The sequence below is a fragment of the Rhamphochromis sp. 'chilingali' genome, assembly GCF_963969265.1.
Source record: "Rhamphochromis sp. 'chilingali' genome assembly, chromosome: 21".
NCBI classification, from domain to species: domain Eukaryota; kingdom Metazoa; phylum Chordata; class Actinopteri; order Cichliformes; family Cichlidae; genus Rhamphochromis; species Rhamphochromis sp. 'chilingali'.
The window spans coordinates 735,380-757,460 of NC_137949.1; the positions used below are offsets into that span (position 1 = coordinate 735,380).

The 22,081-nt window shown below is 43.7% G+C and overlaps 1 protein-coding gene across 1 annotated transcript in view; it reads right to left on the bottom strand.

Moving 5' to 3' along the window:
• Positions 1–1,187: 1,187 nt before the first annotated feature.
• The window catches only part of LOC308389409 (protein phosphatase 1 regulatory subunit 37), a 63,018-nt gene continuing 42,124 nt past the window's right edge, over positions 1,188–22,081 (bottom strand). The window contains exons 10-11 of the mRNA XM_080870805.1: positions 19,363–19,529; positions 1,188–1,673 (exon numbers count right to left, since the gene is read on the bottom strand). Coding sequence (XP_080726931.1) covers positions 1,632–1,673; positions 19,363–19,529 — 209 coding nt within the window. The 3' untranslated portion in view covers positions 1,188–1,631. The remainder of the gene's footprint in view (positions 1,674–19,362; positions 19,530–22,081) is intronic.

Consider the following 22,081-nt stretch of genomic DNA (forward strand, 5'->3'; position numbering starts at 1 on the left):
CAGTGATCTAGATTTCAGAGTTCATAATATCTGTTCTTATCATTAGGATGACTCAACAGCACTCGATGCATTGAGACAACCTGCCAGGAGACACGTCTCTGATCAGGCCTCCATGCAGAGTGCAGACCAACTGCTTATTCTACACAGAGTGATTTATGCTGTGCAGACCTTTTGTGGTTGTATTTAGAAGTGAAACAGGAATTTGACTGATTTTTGATTTCCCCAAATTTCCTACAGACATTATGTGAAGGATCAATGATGTCTGTAGAAAATGTGGGGAAATGTGAGGAAACAGATCAGTGTGTCTAGAGTAAATATAAACTGCAGTAGTGTAAGCATATTTCTACTAAATTAGCGACTACACTATATTTGCGATTGAAAAATTCATGGATAAAAACCCAAAAACATTTGGATGAAGGAGCGAGCGCATACTGAGGCAGCTGTGGCTTATATGAGCAGGTGATCTAATAACCTCTGTGTGTTTTAGCTACAGGGTCTCACAATATTAGAAATGAAGCTGTGACCTTTCTAAAGACAATGTGTTTATTTTAATTAATTAATCAATCAATTAATTATTTTAACAGCCTACTTTACAGACTTTAATGTCACTGGGAGTTTTACATTTCACACAGGAAGTAAGAAATATTCATGATTTATGATGAGTCTCTGTAACACGTTAACCCTTCGTTTGTGTAAAGGACAAAGCTACAGGTACGTTGATCACATTTACTGAGGAACAGTCTGATGCTGTGGCAGCTGCCGTGAACCAGTCTAACTGTATTTAGTTGATCGATATATAAACGACTTTGGTCTCCATTAAAAGCTCCCAGTGTACAAGAACACAAATAACTGCTACATGGTAACATTGTTTATATGCCAGATGAAAAGGCTTTACAACAGGAAGTTACAAACCCATTAAAAGTATTTTACAGCTACGTTGTAGCATTTAATAGAGTTATGGAGTGCTGTTCATCATTATTTATGAACATGTTGTTGAACGCTCCTGTTCAGTGTGGGAAAGCTTAGAAATGTCAGGCAGTGCACACAAAGGATAAAAACAAATGTTCTGCAGAGATGAAGCTGTGACCTTTGACCTTTTCATGGAAGAAGTTATTCAAACCCTTCACACGTTAAATGAAATGAAAACGTGCTCGTCATATATACAATAAGTCCAAACACTCTCCCGCTGCAGTCATACAGATGCCCGTGGGTGGATGTATGTACTGACACGTGCTTGGCTCGGTGGGACGGGTGGATCCAAATGTGAATATGTGGATACAGACAGCTACTATAAATCAGTCACATGGATCCCAGTGAGGCGCCAGGAATGAGAGAAATGATTTGCATTTACAGTGAGGTGTCTCACCGTGCATTCATGAGCATTAACTGTGAGCTGTGAATACATTACACGACCACCTCATTAAACAGAACCAGTGTATGTGAGCTGGGATTTGACTGAACATTCCCAGTGTGACCCGGTTGAAGCTTCGGGTCCATCGGCTGCTCTCTGCTGTGTCAGGAGGCTGTGACCAATGGAGACGCTGTTACAGTAACCAGCCACAGACAGACAAACAGAGCTGCTCTCCATTGTCTCTTTGCTCTGCAGCCTTCCCTCACACCGACTGAAGATGTCACTGTTGTACACCAAATAGCTGCTCCCTGTTCTTCTCTGTCTGAGACGAGAAAACATGTTTCTGTGTTCATCAGTGAGATACAAAGCTATGTTGTCGTATTTAAGATGTTCGACTGTGAAGTTTTGACAAAGCGGGGGGTACGACAGACAAAAAAACAAAAGAAATCCATCAGAATTCATCCAGCTGGGTGATCTTTAAGAGAGAAACACATTCAAGTCAAAACAACTAAATTACATATTTGAATTTGATTGTTAAGTATATGGCGATAAACTGCATTAACTCGCCGCTTTCCACATTTCAAATTCATCACTTTTCCTTATTTTGTTATTTTGCCGGCAAAGAATTCCCACAGCGAATGAAAATAGAGGAGCAACGACTGCATCCCAGCGCAGAAGTGCTCATTAGGTCAATTATGAAAATGAAGACTGCTCTTTACGGGGCAGGAGGTGGTGCCACACACACGTGTCCGGCTTCACCCACGGCACACGCTGGGTGTTTAGTGCATTTTCATTTTTATTTTTTTATGCTGGTAATTACAGCATCAATGTTATGATTTGATAATTATACTGAGATATTCAGAAAGACGACAAATAAAAGGAGAGTGAACGTGAAGCTTGAATAAAAGATAAAATCGTCTGTGATCCCGTACGCACAAACATCATTGCCGCTCTCGCTCGTGTGCATTTGCACAGACTGAATATCATATGTCATTTATTAACCGTTAGATTTGACATTTGAAACATTTGTTTTCTCTTTTCTTTGATTGCTGCATTTGTGCTTTGTTCCACTTTTCCTCTTGATGATCTGTGAAAATTCAGAGAAGAGTAAATTCAGCCACACTGATAAATCAGGGCCAGATTATTAAAGATAACAGTCACGAAATTCAACGGGTAAAAATTCTAACGTGGCCACAAACCCAGTTGTGTCTACAGTGTCAGTGCTGCCAGATGTTACTGCTGTGTGGCCGTGAGGCTCGTCGATGTCACGTGTGGATGAAAAACACGAGTAGACATTTTGTATAAAAAACTGAAATTGTGGACACATAAAAAAAATTAACTAAAATGTCACCTCTACCTTAAAATGTTCAAACACGTGTCTGAAACGTGTCACAAATATAAGAATGATTTTTACATCAAAACGTCATCAGTTACTCAGATTACTGTTATTGTTGCAGCCGAGCGTCAGAGCTGACAAAGCCAAACACAGGTGCCAGTACTACTCACTCAGTGAGTGTTACAGTGTTACAATGTTACAATGTTACAGTGTTACAATGTTACAGTGTTACAGTGTTACATCTTTGTAGTAAAAATGAACAATATTCATGTGTCACAGTAACTGCTGGACCTCGGGTCACTGCTTCAGCGTCCACTTTAACAACACTTCAACACTGACATGCATTAGTTCCAAAATGTGTCCTGAGATGTAGGAGAACACCTGCGTGGTACGAAGCAGGAAACAAATTCAAAATTAGAAGCTTCTTTGTTTTGGAATAATCTGAGATTCAGGATTTAGAAACCCAAATTCTCAGATGCAGAAAGAAAGTCAGAAAGTGAATTAACAACAAAACATGTTTGATATAGGCACATATGTATGTGTTGTATTTGTTTTAAATGTTATATACCTATGTGGTATGTGACTTTTGTTGCCATGATGCCAGGTCTCTCTTGGAAATGAGATTTTTAATCTCAATGAGATTTTTTACCTGGATAAATATGTATTTATTTTTGATTGTTATTACTATGTTTATTATTTCATCGTATTTATTATTCTTATTGTATCTCTTATACTTGTGTTGTTCAGCACTTTGGTCAGCCTTGTGTGCTTTTAAAGAGCTGTAGAGATAAACTATGATGAGGATATTTACCTCTGGCCCAGTGCAAACAGGACTCACTTTAAATGTATTTCATTGAAACTCTGTTTAAAGCTTAACTCTACAGTGGTGTTCAGTTTGAGGCTTAACGTGCAGAAGGTTCAGCTAAATAAAAAAGTCACAACTGTTTTTATTGGGACACCATAAAAACACTGTTGTTACTTTATGTGAATAAATGAAATGTCTGTTAAAATGCTTTAATTCCAAGAAACGTTTCCACGATTAACGCAGCACACGATGTGTCGGGAGTCTTACTCTAAAAGGGAATCAAAAGAAAACGAGCTCACAAGTAAGACCAGAACAATTTGGTTCATATAAAAATGTCTCTGAGGAACATTTGTTGGTGATTTTAGAGGGCTTCATTATTTAGCTGTGACGCAGGTGTTAGCAGCATGCGCAGCCTTCCCTGGACTCACTCTGTTTGATTCTGAAACTTTCACATTTTAAATGTGTTCATTCTTAACTCGGTGACACACAGCAGCGACTCTCTGGTCTTTCGCTCCCATTGTCTTTGCAAAGGCACCTGAAGGCAGACGTGATGTCACACATGTTGGAAGCAGCTTGGCGTTATTTCAGCTGTGTGCGGTGGCGAGACACGTGTACAGTTGTGGCAGTGCCATTTAAACGACACTGTGTCACTTACATACAGATCTCTGCTTCGGGTCTGGACTTCCTGTCTTGCTGCACCAGTGCGGATAGAGAGAGGAGTACTGGTGTGAATGGTACGGAGCTGTGTCAGCGTCACTGTCTGCACACATCGTGCCCAGTGCAGTGACTATAATGGGCCCATTAAATTGCCCCACCTACTAGTATGTCCATCTCCCTCCCCTTTGCTTCCCTCCGCGCTCTCTCCATCCTACCCTGTATTTATCAGGCTGTGTGACTTTCTAATCCCTCTCTTTAGCAGCCGTGTGTGAAAGCTAACACTCCTCCGTGTGATTATGGAGAGCCCTGGGCTGCTGATTATCTGAAGAGACCACCACAGAGACCCCCGGCCATGCTCTCCTAAGCCACTGATGCTTTAACGCTTTTTAATTGATCTTCACACTTTTACAAGCCCCCCCCCCCCCCCCCCCCCCCCCACAAAAAAAAGAAAAAGAAAATAAGCGCAGGTAGAACTGGCTGTTTCGGCTGTGAGAGGCTGCAGCTTTTACTTTTATTTTCTAATTGGATGTAGTTGATTTGATGTTTTTCTTGATGCTGTTTTATGCTGCAGCGTTCATGATGCAGCCATCAGAAGCTCACAGATGATGGTCACTTCAGCTTTAACTGTCTGACACAGATAATCAGACAGTGACTGTAACAGAGGGGACACCGCAGCCTCCACCCTCTGCTCAGCACCTGATGCTCCCTACAGTGGGAACACCACACATTACTGTGGTACTGAGACATGTTGAACAGTGATTGGGGTAAGCTAGCCCAGGAGCAGTCAGGTACAATTGTAAAGCGATAAAGTGGAAACATTTCCTCACTAACTCACTGTACTAATGACAGATCCACTGGTCCTTATGTGCTACAGCACTTTTGTACTGGTTTTCCTTTACATTTAAGTGCCTCCATACACGTGTGGTCAGTGTCATAATAACGCGTCAGCGCGCTTCGTGACGTGGCTAATATGCGACACGAACGCTACACACATTCATGTAAGGCTTTGTTGTGTGGCTCTGAGAGCTTCCTAAATACCACACTCACACTCTGATGGGACCATGAGGGCAGTGTGGGGTTCAGCAACTTGCTCAAGGACACTTTGACGTTGACAGAGGAACTGGGGACAAACCGCTGGTCGTCCCACTGCTGAAGAGGCTGTACCGCTGCTCAGTTTCAGCTGAGACGATAGAAAGACGACAGTGTCTATCTAAAGGAGTTAAAAATAATAAACAGCGTCTGCAGGTAAGCCTACGTGAGATCATTAACATTTTATTTAACCTTTTAAAAAACAATTTTAATGAATTATACTTACATTACATACATTTCCCAGTAAATGTGCTTCTTAATGTACAATGGTGTCACACAACAAAAACTGATATTATGACCAGATCCTGGTTATTGTTTTGCAGAAACTGAGCAGATCTAACCAACTGCAAACTAATAACACAGGAGTAAAACATTACACTTTAGGTGCTAAGAGGTTGACCTAATTTAACCGAGTGGGCTCTGGTGGAGCTAAAAGTTATGAACGACTCGTTTTCTGCTATCGGGGAGAATTCACAGTGTCATTAAATCTCCAACCGTCACACTCCCACCACACTTACTGTCAGGATGTTTCTTTTTATGAAGACTAAAAACTTCCTAAATGTTTTGAGCACACGTGAGACGTGTTCTTTGTGTTCTGGTCAGCAATGAGTCTCATTGTTGAATCATGAACATTCATCTTAAGCAAGGTGACGCCTGCAGTTCATCACACGTCCACAGCCATCCACGCACTCTCATTTTGGTCTGCACGCTTCATTAATGGAGTTGTTTTAAGTCACTGGTTCTCCTGTAACCTAAAGATAAAAGTCCAGTGTAACACAGCAACAATGCTAGTATTTAGTAATTACTATGATATCGACACATTTACATATATATCATTTTCAGCCATCAGCAGTTTTACCTGCTTGTTTGGACACAGAGCATCTCATAAAGCAGTGCTGGCATTAAATGGATGCAGTCGCATTTCATAAGCTTTATGAAAGTTACTAAAATGTCTTCTATTTATTAATCATATTTAAATTTATAGTAGAGACTAAAGTAATACATGCAGCACATAAGAAATAATGACACACCACTCAGCACTCACTGTGTCCTTAAGGGCACAAGCATCGCTCGTTCGCTCCTCGTCTGGCACTCAGATCCTTTTATTCCTGTCCTGACGTCTTTTCTGTTTGTCTTCTAGACTTTTCCAGACAAACGATAATTTATGTCTTGGTAAGCAGCTACAGGTAAAAGATAAATAAATAAATAAATGTGTATTTCAACCCATTTTAATGTAACAGATGGATCTATGGCGACGCCATCGTCATAAAGCTTTCCATGAAACGTGTTGGTCACAATGAACACAAAAGTTCGATATCATAACGACTGAAAGGACAAATCTTTTACTGCACAACGTTCAGTCCCGTGCTTCTGCAGTTTCATCTGTTAACCCCTCATAACCTCAGTGTTCAACTTTTTTTAGCGCCATATCAAAACAACTGTCACTTCACTTTATACTGTTTTTGTTTATTTGTTTATTTATAAGGAAGCCCAGTAGCTTCCACAACAGTGGTTGCTAGTCTTCCTGGGGCCCAAACCATCAAATACCATCGAATAAAATGTTACACAATGAAGTGGATACAAAATATCCACATCATTTGTCTCTCACATCCACAATAAGGTTTTACAATTCTGAAAATATAAGCATGTGAATATAACAAATATATAAAAAACACTCAGGGTAAAAATGTTACAATATTAGAAAGAAACCCAACAATCAGACAGTGTTCGGTGATGAGGGGAAGGAAAAACTCCCATTTAACAGGAAGAAGCCACCAACAGAGCCAGGATCAGGGTGGGGCGGAGCCATCTGCTGGAAGGCCAGTGGAGGGTGAGGGAAAGAGAAGTGAGCTCCGGGAGCTTGGACATAAGACAAAAGTCCTTTTGTATACTTTTAAAATGTTAAATAACTTGGGGCACAGTTACCTAACAGACCTTCTCAACGTGCACAGAGAGCGCTCAGATCCTCTCACCAGCTGCTCTTAGTGCAAAGGCCCTGACGAAAGACTAGAGGCGACCGAGCACCTAAACTCTGGAAAAGTCTTCTTATCAATGTCTGCATTTAAAGCACGTGAAGGTCAAACTCCTCTCCATCACCTTTACTGCTGTTGTTTCTAATCAGGTGAGACAGGTGACTTTTTAAGCCGTCAGTAATATCTGTTAATGAAGACAGATTAATCATTTCAAACTGAAGCATTAATTAATGTCAGGACTTCAGTCGGATTCCAGCTTCCCTAATTTCAAACTTGCTTTCGAGCTGCATCCAGACACAGTGAGGATTTAACACAGTTACCAAAAAAACAGAGCTCTGAGGGTGTACGCAGAGTGAACGTAGTTACAGAAATACATCTACTCTAATGACATGCATCCCCCACTGCGGTGCTGTCCATTACTGTCAATGAAAAGATTTTTAAGAAATGATCAGACAGGAGATTTTGGGCAATTCTGCTAAATGTTTGTCTGCCACAGATCCTGAGTGTGCCCGAGACTATGTCATGGTTTCAAAAAAGGAAGAATAAATAAATGTAATAATTCAACCAAAATATATGAATATGTTATTATTATTATAATAACTCAAAGTGTAGTGACATATAGCTGTTGCAGTTATTTCATGGTTACAGTCACATCATCAGTGCTGTCACTGGCAGTGAACTCACCACTGCCGTCACATAATGAGTGCACAGGTGGTGGGTCAGCCACGCTGTGATGCTGCTGCACAAACACCGAGGTGGTGTCCAGGTCCACAAACCCAACACATTGTGTTGCCGTGTTTTACTCAGTTTTATCTATGCACACTGTTCCATATCTGCACAAATCAGTCGTTCTTATTTTTCCACTGTAACTAAGTGGAGACAGCCAAACACATCTTTACAAGAGGAAAATGTTTCCAAGCCTGAATATTCTCAAAGGTGCAAGTGTCTGTAAGGAGCTTTGCTTCGCATTCAAGTAAACTAGTGAAGTGTTCAGTCAACGATTTTTTCTGGACGCTGAACTGATGGACCCCCGATAAGGTGAACTAGGGGACAACTGCAATGAAGCCTAAAGTACAAACCCTGACTTTGGCGAGCCTCCTCTCAGTGCTTTAATAAGATGCGTAGCATCACAGGGAATGCCAGGACTGTGGTGTCTGGTGCCAGCATCGCCCACAACCACAGAAGTGTGTTTGAGGGTTTCTCTGACCTCTCCCACTGAGAGAGGGACTGCTTTAATAAGGCTGCCTTATCTTTATTCACCATGCAACCTCCCTTCAAACACACATGCACGCACACACACACAAGCTGTGGAGTGGGCACTTGCACCCAGCGTCATGGCCGTGGCATGACCACAGCTCTATTAGTGGTCTCCAGGACAGCAGCTGATCCTCTCTCAGGGTCCCTGTCACACTGATGTCTTCATCACTAAGCTGAGCAGACAGACCAGACCTGCCAGCCAGTGGAGGTGACAACAAATCCAATTACCTACCCTCCATGGTGTCTGGACCAGACTTGGGTGGAGGTAAGGCTGGGGGCTGGGTGGAGTGTGGCAGAGTGACAGTGGGACAGTGGAGCAGGTTGCTAAGCTATAGAGGAAGAAGGACATGAAAGACAGGGTGCTAGCACAAGCAGTGACACCGAACTGGCAAACAGGCCTGTGGTCGTGGTTTCAGTGTCACCGTGGAGGCGGGACTTTATTTCTGAGCCACAGAGCTGTAATCACAGCGTTTATGACTGTTACGATCTGAACGATAAGACTTGTGCATGAAGTGTTTAGTGTCAGTGTGTATGAATGGATCAGTCTGTTGTTCACACGCCTCTGTGCACAGTCAGGTCTGTCTCGTGTGTTTTCAGCACCAGGCCACATGTTGACAGGTGAGTGTTGCCAGCAGTAGTTATGGTTATTTTTGGAGTGGGAAACAATAGTGGACACAGTGGGATGCCAGTTACTGGTAATTGTCTTGCTGCAGGCCTCCCACAGCCGCTAATGCCAGTAACTACAAGTCTTATAACTTGGTAACTGCCTAAATGGTCACCTGTACCACACAGTAAGTTCAGCATAGCAAGGATATCTTTTCCTCATCTGGCTTTACTCACTAACTGTTCATCAACTGGAGAGCTGAAGGTTGGGAGCCATGAGAGGTGCTGGGAGCACACGCCCAGTCACAGACAGCTTTACTGGACCCAAAGCAGTGGTGGGTGAGTGTGTAATAGGTCATCATGACTAGAACAGTGATTAAAGCAGATAAAATCATCATGTTCGCCACTTCGTTAGAACTGCGCGTTGTGCGACACGGTTTCTGTACGGTCTGTTTCCCGCTGTGCTAATGATATTCCAGTAGAGTCGCTCAGAGACGGACACGGAGGGGATGCTGGAGCCGTCTGAAAACTTCTTCTCCTCCTGTTTCAGTGCTTATGTGGTATTAAAATAATAAACCAGGGTAGCGCTGGGGTGGAGGTCACAGGTAATCGGCCCTCTGCCTTACAAATGTGTGTGTAACTATGAGAACATGTTGTAATATAAAGCGTCAGATCCCCGTCACCTCCCTGTTACTAATTCATGGATCAACTGTCAGATAAATTTAGAAGTAGCAGCTCTCATTTCACTTTGGAACATGAGAGTTTACACACATTTGCCTCTCCTCTTCCTCAGCATCAGCTCTTCAAAGACTTTGACCTCTTGCTCTCTGCAGATAATGACTGCTGACCGTACAATACACCACGAAGCAGTCAAACGTCTTACAGCCCATTCAGGGCCTCTGTTTACTTCCATATCAAGCAGCGCAGTTGTGGGCAAAATGCTAACCAGCTGAAATCTGATCATCAACACTGGTCCCTGCTGATTGGCTTGGAGAGAACGCGATAAAGACCAGCGCAGGTCGGGCTCGATCCGCGGCATGGACTAAGGTGAAGCACAAGGGAAACGTGTCTGGTAGGGATGACGTGTGGAAGGGAAAGAAAAGCAAAAGGCGGCAAACAGCCAAAGCAGAACTCCTCAGCCATTATGTTTTCCCTCACTCTGTCAGTCTCCTCTTTCCACCGGAGCCCCGCGCTGTGTCGGAGGAGTCCCACCTTATCATCCACAGAGCCTCAGCGTCTGGAATTTCGCCTTCATTCGCTGACTTTGGTGCCCAACCGGAGAAGATCATTCACCACTTCCTCTCCCGACATCCCCTCCATACAGGCACGGGATGATCGATTCATGAGAGGGAAAAGGAGGGGATTTTGGGACAGTGTGTGTATGCTGTGAGAGTTAGAGGGCCTCTCACTTTTGAAGGTGGTTGAAGTCTTGCCAGAATATTTCGTATTCATAGTTAAATATTCAGTGCGCATGGTGGACAGGGGCAATTTCTGCAGTCAGCCCACCATCCAAAAGTGAAAGGGATGTGGCTTGTGGATGAAGGGAGCTAGAGAGATAGACACGCATGGGGCTTCATGGTAGTCAGATGAGAGGCTGCCAGCTGCTGATGGGTGACTGTTTGAGCGTGGCGCCTCAGGACATGCCCGTTGAAAGGCGATCCGATCCGATACCCCCACTTATGCAGAGTTTATATACATATGCATACATATCAATTGCAGAACTTCCAATGTTTTGGTCATTATGCCAAGTTGTTTGAGTGAGCATCTTGCATGTCTGAATGGGGAATGTAGACCTACTGGGCTATGACCACTGAGAAAAGCCTCCTCCGTATAAAACGACCCCAAATGTAGAATTGCATTGACTGGTGTGTGTCAACAAAAGCTGTGAAAGTGACTAAAGTTTGGATAAGAGAAGTTGCAGGAAGGATTAATCCCAGTGAGGACAACCTTTCTATTCCCTGTGAGGCCAGTAATTATAGTAAAGCTTTTGGTCTTATGTCTAACAGCACTAACTGCTCTTTTACTGACATACAGTTGGTGTTGGCACACATTCTGTAAAACTGTGTGGCTGCACCGTAACAACAGAAACTCAGATGACCTGTGACGTCAGTCTGCTGAAGATACATCAGCACATATTTATAATCAGAAAAAACAGGCCTGCTGTGTTTGTGGTGCAGAAAATGAACCTAATGTTTCACTGCTTTGGGATACGGCTGGAACGAGAGAAAAACAAAAATGATCTGACTTAATGTCACCAAACTACCAGGTGGATGTAAACCTTGAAGAGCTTTGTGCAGCTGCAGCATTTGGTACTGTTGACCATAATATTTCAAACACGCTGCTGTTATCAAAGTAACTGCACTGCAGTGATCCTCACACACAAAGGTCGTGGAGTTCAACATGGCTTTGTGCTGGGACCAGTACAGTTTACATTACACGTGCGTCTCAATATTACGAGCAATTCATTGATATACAGGCCAATTAGTTAAACTATGTGTGAAAGGTCTGGATGACCTCTGGTTACCACTTCTAAATTCAAATTGCTCTTGGTCTTACAAACTATGGAGACACTGTGTCTAACCAAATATGTACTTTAGATGGCGTTACTCCAGTAACACTGTGAGTCATTTCCGATGTATCCTTCGGCTGCAAAGACAGAGGAGAGTGAAGCTTTCACGTAGGATTCATTTGCACAGTATCCCTAAAATTGGAAACATCCTGTCTCAAAGTGAGGCTTAAAATTAAATTAAATTAAATGTATTACTTCTAGGCTGGACCACTGCAGTTCATTATTATCTGTTTGGTCTAAAAGCTCCCTGAAAAGCCTTCAGTTAAACCAGAATGCTTCAGCGACAGCTCTGACAGGAACGAGTAAAAATACAGAAAGCGAAGACGACGCTTCTCCCACATTAGCTTTTCTTCACTGGCTTTATGTTAGATTCAGAAATGACTGTAAAATCCTGACTGACAAAATCTTGAATAATCAGGTCATAGTACTTCAGTAGAGAAGCTAACCGAGCGTTGCACTTTCAGACTGCAGGTCGACTTACTGCTCACTTGTACTTCCCAGAGTTTCAAAAGTAGAATGGGAGGTGGAGCCTTTGGCCCCTCTGGTGTGGAAACTCTGTTATTGCTCCCAGTTTGGGTTTAGAAGACAGACACTCTCTGCTTCTAAGATTTAGTTTAAAGCTGGACTTTTGAATAAAGCATATAGTTAGAGCTGGGTCAGGTGACCTCGACCCATCCTGAAGTTATGCTACGATAGATTCAAGCTGCTCGGGGTTCCCATGATGCACCGAGTGCTACTTCTTCAATCATCTCTTCATTCCACTACTGTACTTAATCATTAGCATGATTAAACTCTGGCTCTCTCCCATGGTGTGTCATATATTACTTATAGGCAGTGTTGGTCAAGTTACTTGAAAAAAGTAATCAGTAACTAATTACTGATTACTTCCCCCAAAAAGTAATCGCGTTACTTTACTGATTACTTATTTTTTCAAGGAAATAATTACTTAGTTACTTAGTTACTTTTTAAAAACACGATTTACAACCTGAACAGGTGATAAAGTGATAGATCTTTCAGCCCAATTCTACTTTTTCTGCATAATCCATCATACAAAATGTAATCAAATGGAAAAGTCTCTTTTTAAAACTTGTTTTATTAGTTTTAATCTTTTAACTTTATGCATCAAGCAAAAATTTAATTATCTGCAACATTCTCTGACTGGAAGAAATTAGTTTAACATTTAAACCTATTTTCTGCACATTCCAGCTCATAAAATAAAATATTTTGTGTGTTTACACTCAGTCTTTCAAATAGATGCAAGTAAAACACAGCAGAAAATAAATAAAGTCAAAGACTCAGCGGTCCTGTTGCTCTATTTTCACCTGTAAAGCAGGAGTGGGGTAGGCGGAGGTTTACCCTGGTGCAGGTGTGCCGCGGTCAGTGGAAGAATCCGCGAGTTTCTCTGTGAGTTTCCCATTACGTCGTAGCTACTCGGTGCTTGTTTGGAAGTTTAGGGGTTTTTTCGCTGTAAAAAGAAGTTTTCTTCCCACGCACGATGGACACTAATGTTTTTGTCACTTTTTATGGAATCAAACTCAAGGTCAGTACTTCCACGCTTTAAACGCTGCACGCTCATACTCTCTCTGCACTCGATATATGATCCATTGTTGATCTGCACACAGCTGTTGTCACTAACGGCGCACTCGCTTACGTCACTGTCGTGAGACATTCTCGCAAAGAAATCACGGTTTTAGTAACGCAGTAACGCAGCGTTCCTACAGGAAAGTAACTGTAATTTAATTACCGTTTTTGCAATAGTAATCCCTTACTTTACTCGTTACTAGAAAAAAGTAATCAGATTATAATAATAATGGATTGGATTTATATAGCGCTTTTCAAGGCACCCAAAGCGCTTTACAATACCACTATTCATTCACTCTCACATTCACACACTGGTGCAGGCAGCTACAGTTGTAGCCACAGCTGCCCTGGGGCAGACTGACAGAAGCGAGGCTGCCATATCGCGCCATCGGCCCCTCTGGCCAACACCAGTAGGCAAGTAGGGTAAAGTGTCTTGCCCAAGGACACAACGACCAGGACAGAGAGCCCGGGGATCGAACCGGCGACCTTCCGGTTACAGATACGCTTCCCAACCCCCTGAGCCACGGTCGCCCACCTTACTGCCCATCTCTGCTCATAGGTACATAGAGAGAGACATGGGACTGTATAAATGTGAAGAGAGAATATGAACATGTACCCAGCCTCCACTCTGTGAGAAAGGAAAAGATATCCCCTCTTTGGGTGATGTCACAGGTCACACCTTGTGGTTTGGAGGTGATTAAAAAGGACGAGGAGATGTGTCGAGTCCTATTCATCAGAGAGCTTCACGTTCCTCTCTCGTCACACCCTGCCGGGCCGGGACAGGAAGTCGCTCCTCTCCCCTCTGGCCCCGATCCAGACCGATTCAAAATGGTGTACACCCCCTCTAACTACACATCTAAGTGATTCTGCTGCACCCCCAACCACAGCCACACACACACGCGCGCACACACACACACGCGTGCGCACACACACACACGCGCGCGCACACACACACACGCGCGCGCGCGCGCACACACACACACACACACACGCACACACACACGCACACACGCTCAGAGGGGCTAATTAAGGCTTTAATATGCAAATGAGAGCCGCAGTAAATTACACAGCTGGCAAATATGCCTGTTTTTGCCTGAAAATACATCATGAGTGCAGCAAGGAGTGTGTTGTTGCAGTTGTTGTTGTGTTTGCAGAGAGACTGGGGATTACCCCCTCTACCCCTCAGCAACCCCCCCTCGTCTGCTGGAGAGACTCATCCAGCTTTGTCCCTTTCAGAGGTATCATGAGAGAAATGTCGGCTGCTGCATGTTAGTGAGGACAAAACTGGAGTTTAAACACGCTGAAATGAAACCAGCCAGCATTCACATATACGATATGATTACCTGCTAATGACCAAACATTCATTTCACACATATATAAGTGCTGAACAAATCCAGCGGCCCTACATGAACAATATTGGTTTTTACCAACAATCTTCTGAAAAGAATTATTATTATTTCTTATTTCTGTGCTCTTTAATGACAATTACATTTTTAATGTAAATATATAATTGTAGTTGTTAACCATAAATGTTCATTATGGTCATTATTTTAGCCAAATGACAGAAAAACGAGTTTTAGTCGTTACATTTATTTTTTCTCACAGTTGCCTGAAAAATAACAAAATAACTTTGAGGTTTAAACAAGTTTTGACAGATTTGTATAATATTGGTGCTTTGCTGTTTTGACAGTGGGTCTAAGATAAGATAAGGACAATAAAGACACTCACAGTTTTGTTCCGTGTGTTCGTACAGGTACCAGGCTGATCTGGGAGCAGTGAACCCTGCTCCCTCCAGCTACTCTAAGCCATTCCTCGCTGCCCTGTGAGGCATTGCTGGGAGGCTTGTTCTGCCTGGTTGCTGTTGTCTGCCTACGCACTTTATTCCCCAGAGCAGCAGTGTCATCATGATGTGAGCTCAAACCTGAGTGCTGACTACATGCATGGTCAGGCTGTCCCATCACCTAGCTACCCTCCTGGGACTGACCGTGACAGGAAGGGGCCCAAACACATACCCAGAGACCTTTTTGTCTCACGCTCTTCTCCAAATAAGAATCCACGCTCCTTCAGATGATGCCCCCCTGTGCAGTTCATTTCTCACAGCAGTCTCTGCACAGATCCTAGCAGGCACAAGCATCTTTTCTCAGATGTCACTCTCGTCGCTCTCACATTCACAGCAAAGTGATCCAAAGGCAGTCGCTAAGCTAAACCGAGGTGTGAACAGTCAGCATTGTTGGGTACAGTCAGAGCTGATCTTTTCACTGTCATTTATCAGACGTGATCGTCGTTTTTATTTTGCCTCGAGATGTTTTATGTTGGAAGGTAAAAAAACACAGAGAAAACCCAACAATCATGTGAACCCCTGTGAGCAGCACGTTGGTGACAGTGGGAAGGAAAAACTCCCTTTTAACACTTATTACCTGTAGTGTTAGTGAAACATGAGAATAATGCCAAGTTTACACCATGTTTGTTGATGAGATGTTACAGAGACTGTGTGAGAGTCGTCACCTCCTAACTGACTATTGCTAGCTGTACCAAACACAAAGCTGAGCGTAATGCAGTAGTCTGTCATGTACCAGTATGTAAACCAGAGTCACACTGGATCAGATGGTTCTTGTTACATGAGGCTGCAGGTTTTCTTTGTCAACACTGAAACATCTGCAGCAGATTGGACAGAAACAGTTTCAGAGGCGTGCTGTTTGATTCCTGGGCACGATGCACCGCAGCTTCAGCTCCGAGTCCAGCAGGATCCTTAGACGTGGTCTGGGTCCTCCAGCGTTCATGAGCTGTCTCATGTGCAGATGTTAAAGTCGTTCTCTGACTCTCTGAGAGCTTCTGGTAGTGACAAAGACTTTACTGAATAATCAGAGTGTCTGAGATGCTCCGAGGCTCAAACATCAGTACAGTTTTCACCTCTAAGGAAATGAGGGCCATGCGATTTGAATGCCACTTTTATATAGGAAGAGGTTCCCTTTGATTGGCTGGGGTCACAGTGCTGCAGGTCATAGGAAGCAGTGTCCTGCACGCACACACCACTTGTAATTATGACTCAGTGAGACAATAGCTACACCTTGCTGACACACAACATTCAGCAGAGCACCATCTCCAGCGTTATCGCGCAGCTGCTCTGCTGGAGAACAGCTGACGGGATGCACACGCTGGCCAAATCCAAAGCCAAATATTTAAGCATCAAACAGGTAAACATGCTGCGAGGCTCCGTCGTCCAAGCCCACGTTCAGGGAGAGTTGGGCAGGGAAGTTTAGTTCATTAGCTGGGTTACACAGTCTCCTGATAAGGGTGTATAAACAGCTCCACCTTGTAGTGGCTACAGAGATAACTTGCCCCTTGGAAAAAAGCTGCTTTCCACCAGGGCCAGGGTGCATGAATATTTCAAGTGGGTAAATAATTAATAATTAACAGTAAACAGGCCACTGATCAAATGGAGCAGTGTGGCAACAGACATGAAAAATCAGACTCTTGTAAACAAAGACAAGAGGCCCCAGATTTCCTCCCGTTTCTCTCTCGCGCCTTTTAAATATGCGCATCTTCAATCACCCCCCACATCGCCATAAAACCACACACATACAAGAGACACATGTATGAACACACAGTCCATATCAGTGACTGTGACAAATACACGGCGCTGCCACAGCCCCCTCTGTCACTCGCTCACGTTCATGCCCACACTTATTTTCCTTTAGAAGAATGAAATTTTCACATATTCCTCGGCGACCCGGGGAATGTGACTGAGCGAGAACACTTGATCTGGCCGCCCGCTGTTTTCTGATGGAAAGATTTGCTTTTTAATACAATCGTCACTCCTCCCACCTGGATATGCCAAGCCAAGACAAATCCCAGCTGTGTGGCTCTAAAAACCACAGAACAGAGCTTAAAAATTTCCTTATTACAATTCCCCCAAAATGTCCCGCCACACTAACGTCGAGCGATGGTGGAAATGCTAATCACATCTCTCGGCAGCTTAGAGGAGCATGGAAATAGATCCGGCAGCGTGCAGGTTTGTGGTGCAAAGAAAGAGAGAAAAAAAGATGAAGAAATCCCAGATTTAATGACACACATTCACAGAAACGTCGTGGCTCTTCTCCAGAATCTGGCACATCCTGCCGGTTGACTTTAGCCAGAGGACACAGTTAATAAACATCAGACTAAACTGTGTAAACAACAAACAACCCCACCAAAGCAACAAACAAACAATGCAAACAAAAATAAAACATCTCTGGAAGCCGTGCACGGATCGCCTTCAGAGTTCGTTTTAAGTAAGCGTTTCCTCAGAGATTTTAATTAATGCTTTAATATGCAAATAAGTTAGCAGAGATAAAATCATGACAAACAGATGGCAAGTGTGGGTAATTATTTTGTGAATCCAGCAGGGGCGTGTATTAAAGTTATGGCATCGTTTTCCTCAGGCCTCTGAAACCAGGGAAGGTGAAGAGAGCGGCGCGCACACCCACACCCACACGAAAACAAAAGTCACACATGAACCGAGACATAAATGAGAGACTTGTGGCTCAGAGAGACAAATCTGTAACCGCAGCCTGAGTGGGACAAACAGACATGGAGCCTTTCATTCTAGATCAACAGCACTCCTGTTTATCAGGGTTCACTGCACCCCACTGAAGCCCTGCTACATGTCACACAGGCATATATGCTGGCTACGTTACAGGCTTTACATAACGGGTGTCAAATATGAGGCCCAGGGGCTAGAATTGGCCGGGCCAAGACTCCAATTTGGACCACTGGACAGTTAAGGGTTGCATAGATTTTACAGTTCTTCTACCGACACCATACACTTCCACTCACACTAGAGCCAAGTTATTAGCCAAGTACTGTATAGTCCAGGGGTCTGCAACCTTTAACACCAAAGAGCCATTTAGAGCCAGTTTCCACGCAAAAGAAAACACTGGGAGCCGCAAATACTTGTTGACATCTAAAATGAAGATAACACTGTATATATTGTTTTTTACCTTTATGCTTTGTGTGAACAACTATAGTGTGTTGCTTATGAAATCCATGAAGTGCTACAGAGAAAATTACATTTTATTTAAGTAATTAACACATTTTGAGCTCTTAAAGAAACATAACAAAGGAAAGCTGAACTACAATGATCCAGCAAACACAAACTGTTATATCGCCTTTGAGCTTTTGGAGCCTTGACCTGACTTTTAAAAAATAATTGGAAAAAAGCTCTATGCTGCTACAAAATGAAAAAGAGATATTTGCAAAATTCTGCCTAAATATGTATTTTACCAGGTTAAGGTGTGTGGCGGGGCGTGGCCTGCAGCGCTGCTGCAGGGGAGGCGGACGCCGGCTGTATGTGTACAGCAACCATGTGTGAAAAGCGTGTTCATGGAAACATCGTCGGGTCTGCCGTGATATATTTACAATGGGACTTCTGCTCCCGAACCTCTGCGCACAGCGTCTTCAAATCGGGGCTGTACATTCATCTTTATGCAGGACTGTAAGCTGTCGTCTGTGAGGCGTGAGCGGTGTTTGTTTTTAACATAGTTCACGGTGGAGCTGCTGACATAATGTGGATCCGAAGATCCATAACTGGCCTCGATAAATGCACGGCGTTTCGGCGGCTACACTGGCTTCCACGAGTGTGACACTTATTTTGAGCAAAGGAAAAATAATTTAATATAATTTTATTTTTATATTTCAATATCACAATAATCTTCCAATTTAGAACTACAAGTTAAAAAAGAACTAACATAAATAAATTACACTTCAGCTAAATACTTATAATTTATTTTCCCAAACCACCCAGAGCCGCACTATAAGGACTAAAGAGCCGCATGCGGCTCCGGAGCCGCGGGTTGCCGACCCCTGGTATAGTCAAACCTCTGAAATGGGCGAGGTGGCTTCACCATGAGTGAAACTGAACAGATGATGTTGGATTTTAAAAATCTTTTTCAGGTGTAACAAAAACTGAAATGAAGCAAACAACCAAATGTCTGAATACATACTGTAATAGTACAAAGCTGTCAAGACTAAATTCAAGTTCAGTTCTGTTGAGTCTGAAAGTTTAGATCATATTTTGCCATCATTTTGCTAATGTAAACACGAGTAATCAGTATCTAACACCAAGCACTCACACAGAGAAGATGCAGTTCAAGTTGCACCTACCTGCTCCTGTTGGGGTATGTGGTCCACATGTAGACTACAAAGAGAACGGTTGATTTTCAAGGCCAGACTCAGGGCCATCAGGCCTCCCACTTTCACCTCATTGTGACGGAGGTCCAGCCTCTGAATCTGAAGACTCTCAGCAAGGAACTCAGCAAGCGCCACAGCACCTCCACCACAAAAAACGGGATATCAGGAAGATACAAGATGCAAACCCAAAATAATCCCTCTGTAAAGATAACATTACTTTATCTTATATTATTTTCAATTCAGTTTTTAAATATATATATTGATGTAGAGAAAAACCCTCAGGAAGGTTGGGGGTGAAGGGGAAGAAGACATGATGTTAGAGCAGACTTAAACAGGAAACCTGAGCATCAGTATGATGGGATATATCAGTGTTAATCTGATAATTCACTGGAGCAGGGGTGTCCAACTCAAGGCCTCCAGGTTTCAGATCTCACCCTGGGTCAGCACACCTGAATCACTCGACTAGTTCATTACCAGGCCTCTGGAGAACTACAGGACATGTTGAGGAGGTCATTTAGCCATTTAAATCAGCTGTGATGGATCAAGGACGCATCTAAATCCTGCAGAACACCGGCCCTCGAGGCATGGAGTTGGACACCCCTGCACAGGAGGATACCTGAAAAAGTAAACTTGGGTCCTTTAAAGGCTCATGGGATAAAAACAAGTTATAACATGATCTTAGCATATGATCTTTAGCTAGTGCCACAAAGTTCATCCATATGGGAAAATAATTTGAAGATTCAACAGCTAACCAAAAACATCATGGCTCTGGATACCAGAGCATGTTTTTCATACAGGATCTGATGGAACTGGAACAATAATTAATGCCTTGCTGCCAGGGTATTTAATTACATCAATCCTGATGTAATTAAATGGTACATGGACTGATCCCTATAAAGTACTTTTCTACTCAAAGCACTTTATACAACATGGCTCACTCCCCCCATCACACAAGACTTTTTTCTACACCTGAGTGCTTTCAATCCAAGTTTCACTCATGTTCATTCTCTGTCTGATGGATACATCACAGAGCAAGGCAGGGATCCAACCACCAACCCTCTGATTATTGGATGATCTGCTCTAATGCCTGAGCACCAGACAGCAACAACCAAGAGGCCAAGGTTTCCTTTGCATCACTGAAACTATTATGTATTGGAGATTATGTAGCGTGACCACGCCTCCAAACACGCTCCTTCCGGTTGTCATCTATATAGGTTCCCCCCAGTTCTGCAAACTGTTCATTCTCGTTTATGTGCAAACAGGGTCGTCGAATACCTTTCGACACAGCTCATCTCTCAGGAGTAACGTAATTTTACTCACCCTTCGCTACAATCGCCCTCAAGTCCGTCAGCGCGTCAGACGAACAACTACCCAAGCTCTGCATCCATCCCAGAAACACACCGAACGTCATGGCGGAGCTTCCAAAAAACCAAATGCTGACGACCTCCTAGCAGTTTTCTCGCCACCCAACATACGGTCTGCTACGTCCATCCATCCAGTCGGTTTATCTCCGCTAAATCCAGTCATGAAGCAACTCCGGCCGCCTGTCAGCAGAACTCACAGCTCCTCTCACGTTGCTCCGAAACGGGTCACAGGCTGGGCGACTTAGCCGGCAGCGCTGAACCCACGCTTCCAAACAAAGCCAGGTAGCAGGGGGAAGCACAGCTCTGTTCTCCTTCCTACTAACACCCTTTAATGCAAGCCGGAAATCTGTCACTAGCTCCATACTCTACTGTTCTCCATCGTCGTGATGTATCAATCCCTCCTTTCGCTAAATGCTTACGCAAGTTGGCACTGGGATGCCCAGTTCTTCCCATTCGCAAACGCAGCAGCAAGCTCCCTACCACCAAACTGCCAGTTTCTCAGAAAAGATGACACACACATAAAAAAACAAACAAACTCCGCAGCAAACGTCGGCACCCAGTTGCCAGGTTCCCAATCTCTCATCTGCTAAACTCCAACATTGGCACCGAGTTGCCAGGTTCTCAGCCACTCATCCCTCCTCTGCTAAACTCTGTGGCAAACCTCGGCACCGGGTTGCCAGGTTCTCAGCAACCCATCTCTCCTTCGCAAAAATCTGCAGCAAACCTCAGCACCGAGTTGCCAGGTTCCCAACCTCTCATCCTCTAAACTCCTTAGCAAGTGTCGGCACTGAGTTGACAGGCTCTCAGCCACTCATCCCTCCTCTGCTAAACTCTGCGGCAAACATCGGCACCGGGTTGTCAGCCTCTCAGCCACCCAACCCTCCTTCGCAAAATTCTGCAGCAAACCTCAACACCGAGTTGTCAGGTTCCCAGCCTCTTCCCTCCTCGGCTAAACTCCTTAGCAAACGTCGGCACCGGGTTGCCAGTTTCCTTTATCCCTCATTTGCGAAAGCAGCAGCTTTTCTACCATCGGGTTGGCGTTGTCTGCATAGACAAATAAATAAAAAGGCACTGGGATGCCAGGTTTTCCTTCATCCCCCATTTGCATGCAGCATCTAGCTTCCCTACTACCGAACTGCCAGTTTCTTCGCTTCTATCATTGCAAGCAGCAGCAAACCCTTCTAGCAAAGTGGTGTCAGGCTCTTGCTATATTGCCCATGTGCAAATTGCAGCAACAAGCTTCTTACCCCTGAGTTGCCAGTTCGGTCCATCCATCATGGCTAAAGCAGCAGAGAATCCTTCTAGCTCAGGGGTGGGCAATTTCAGGC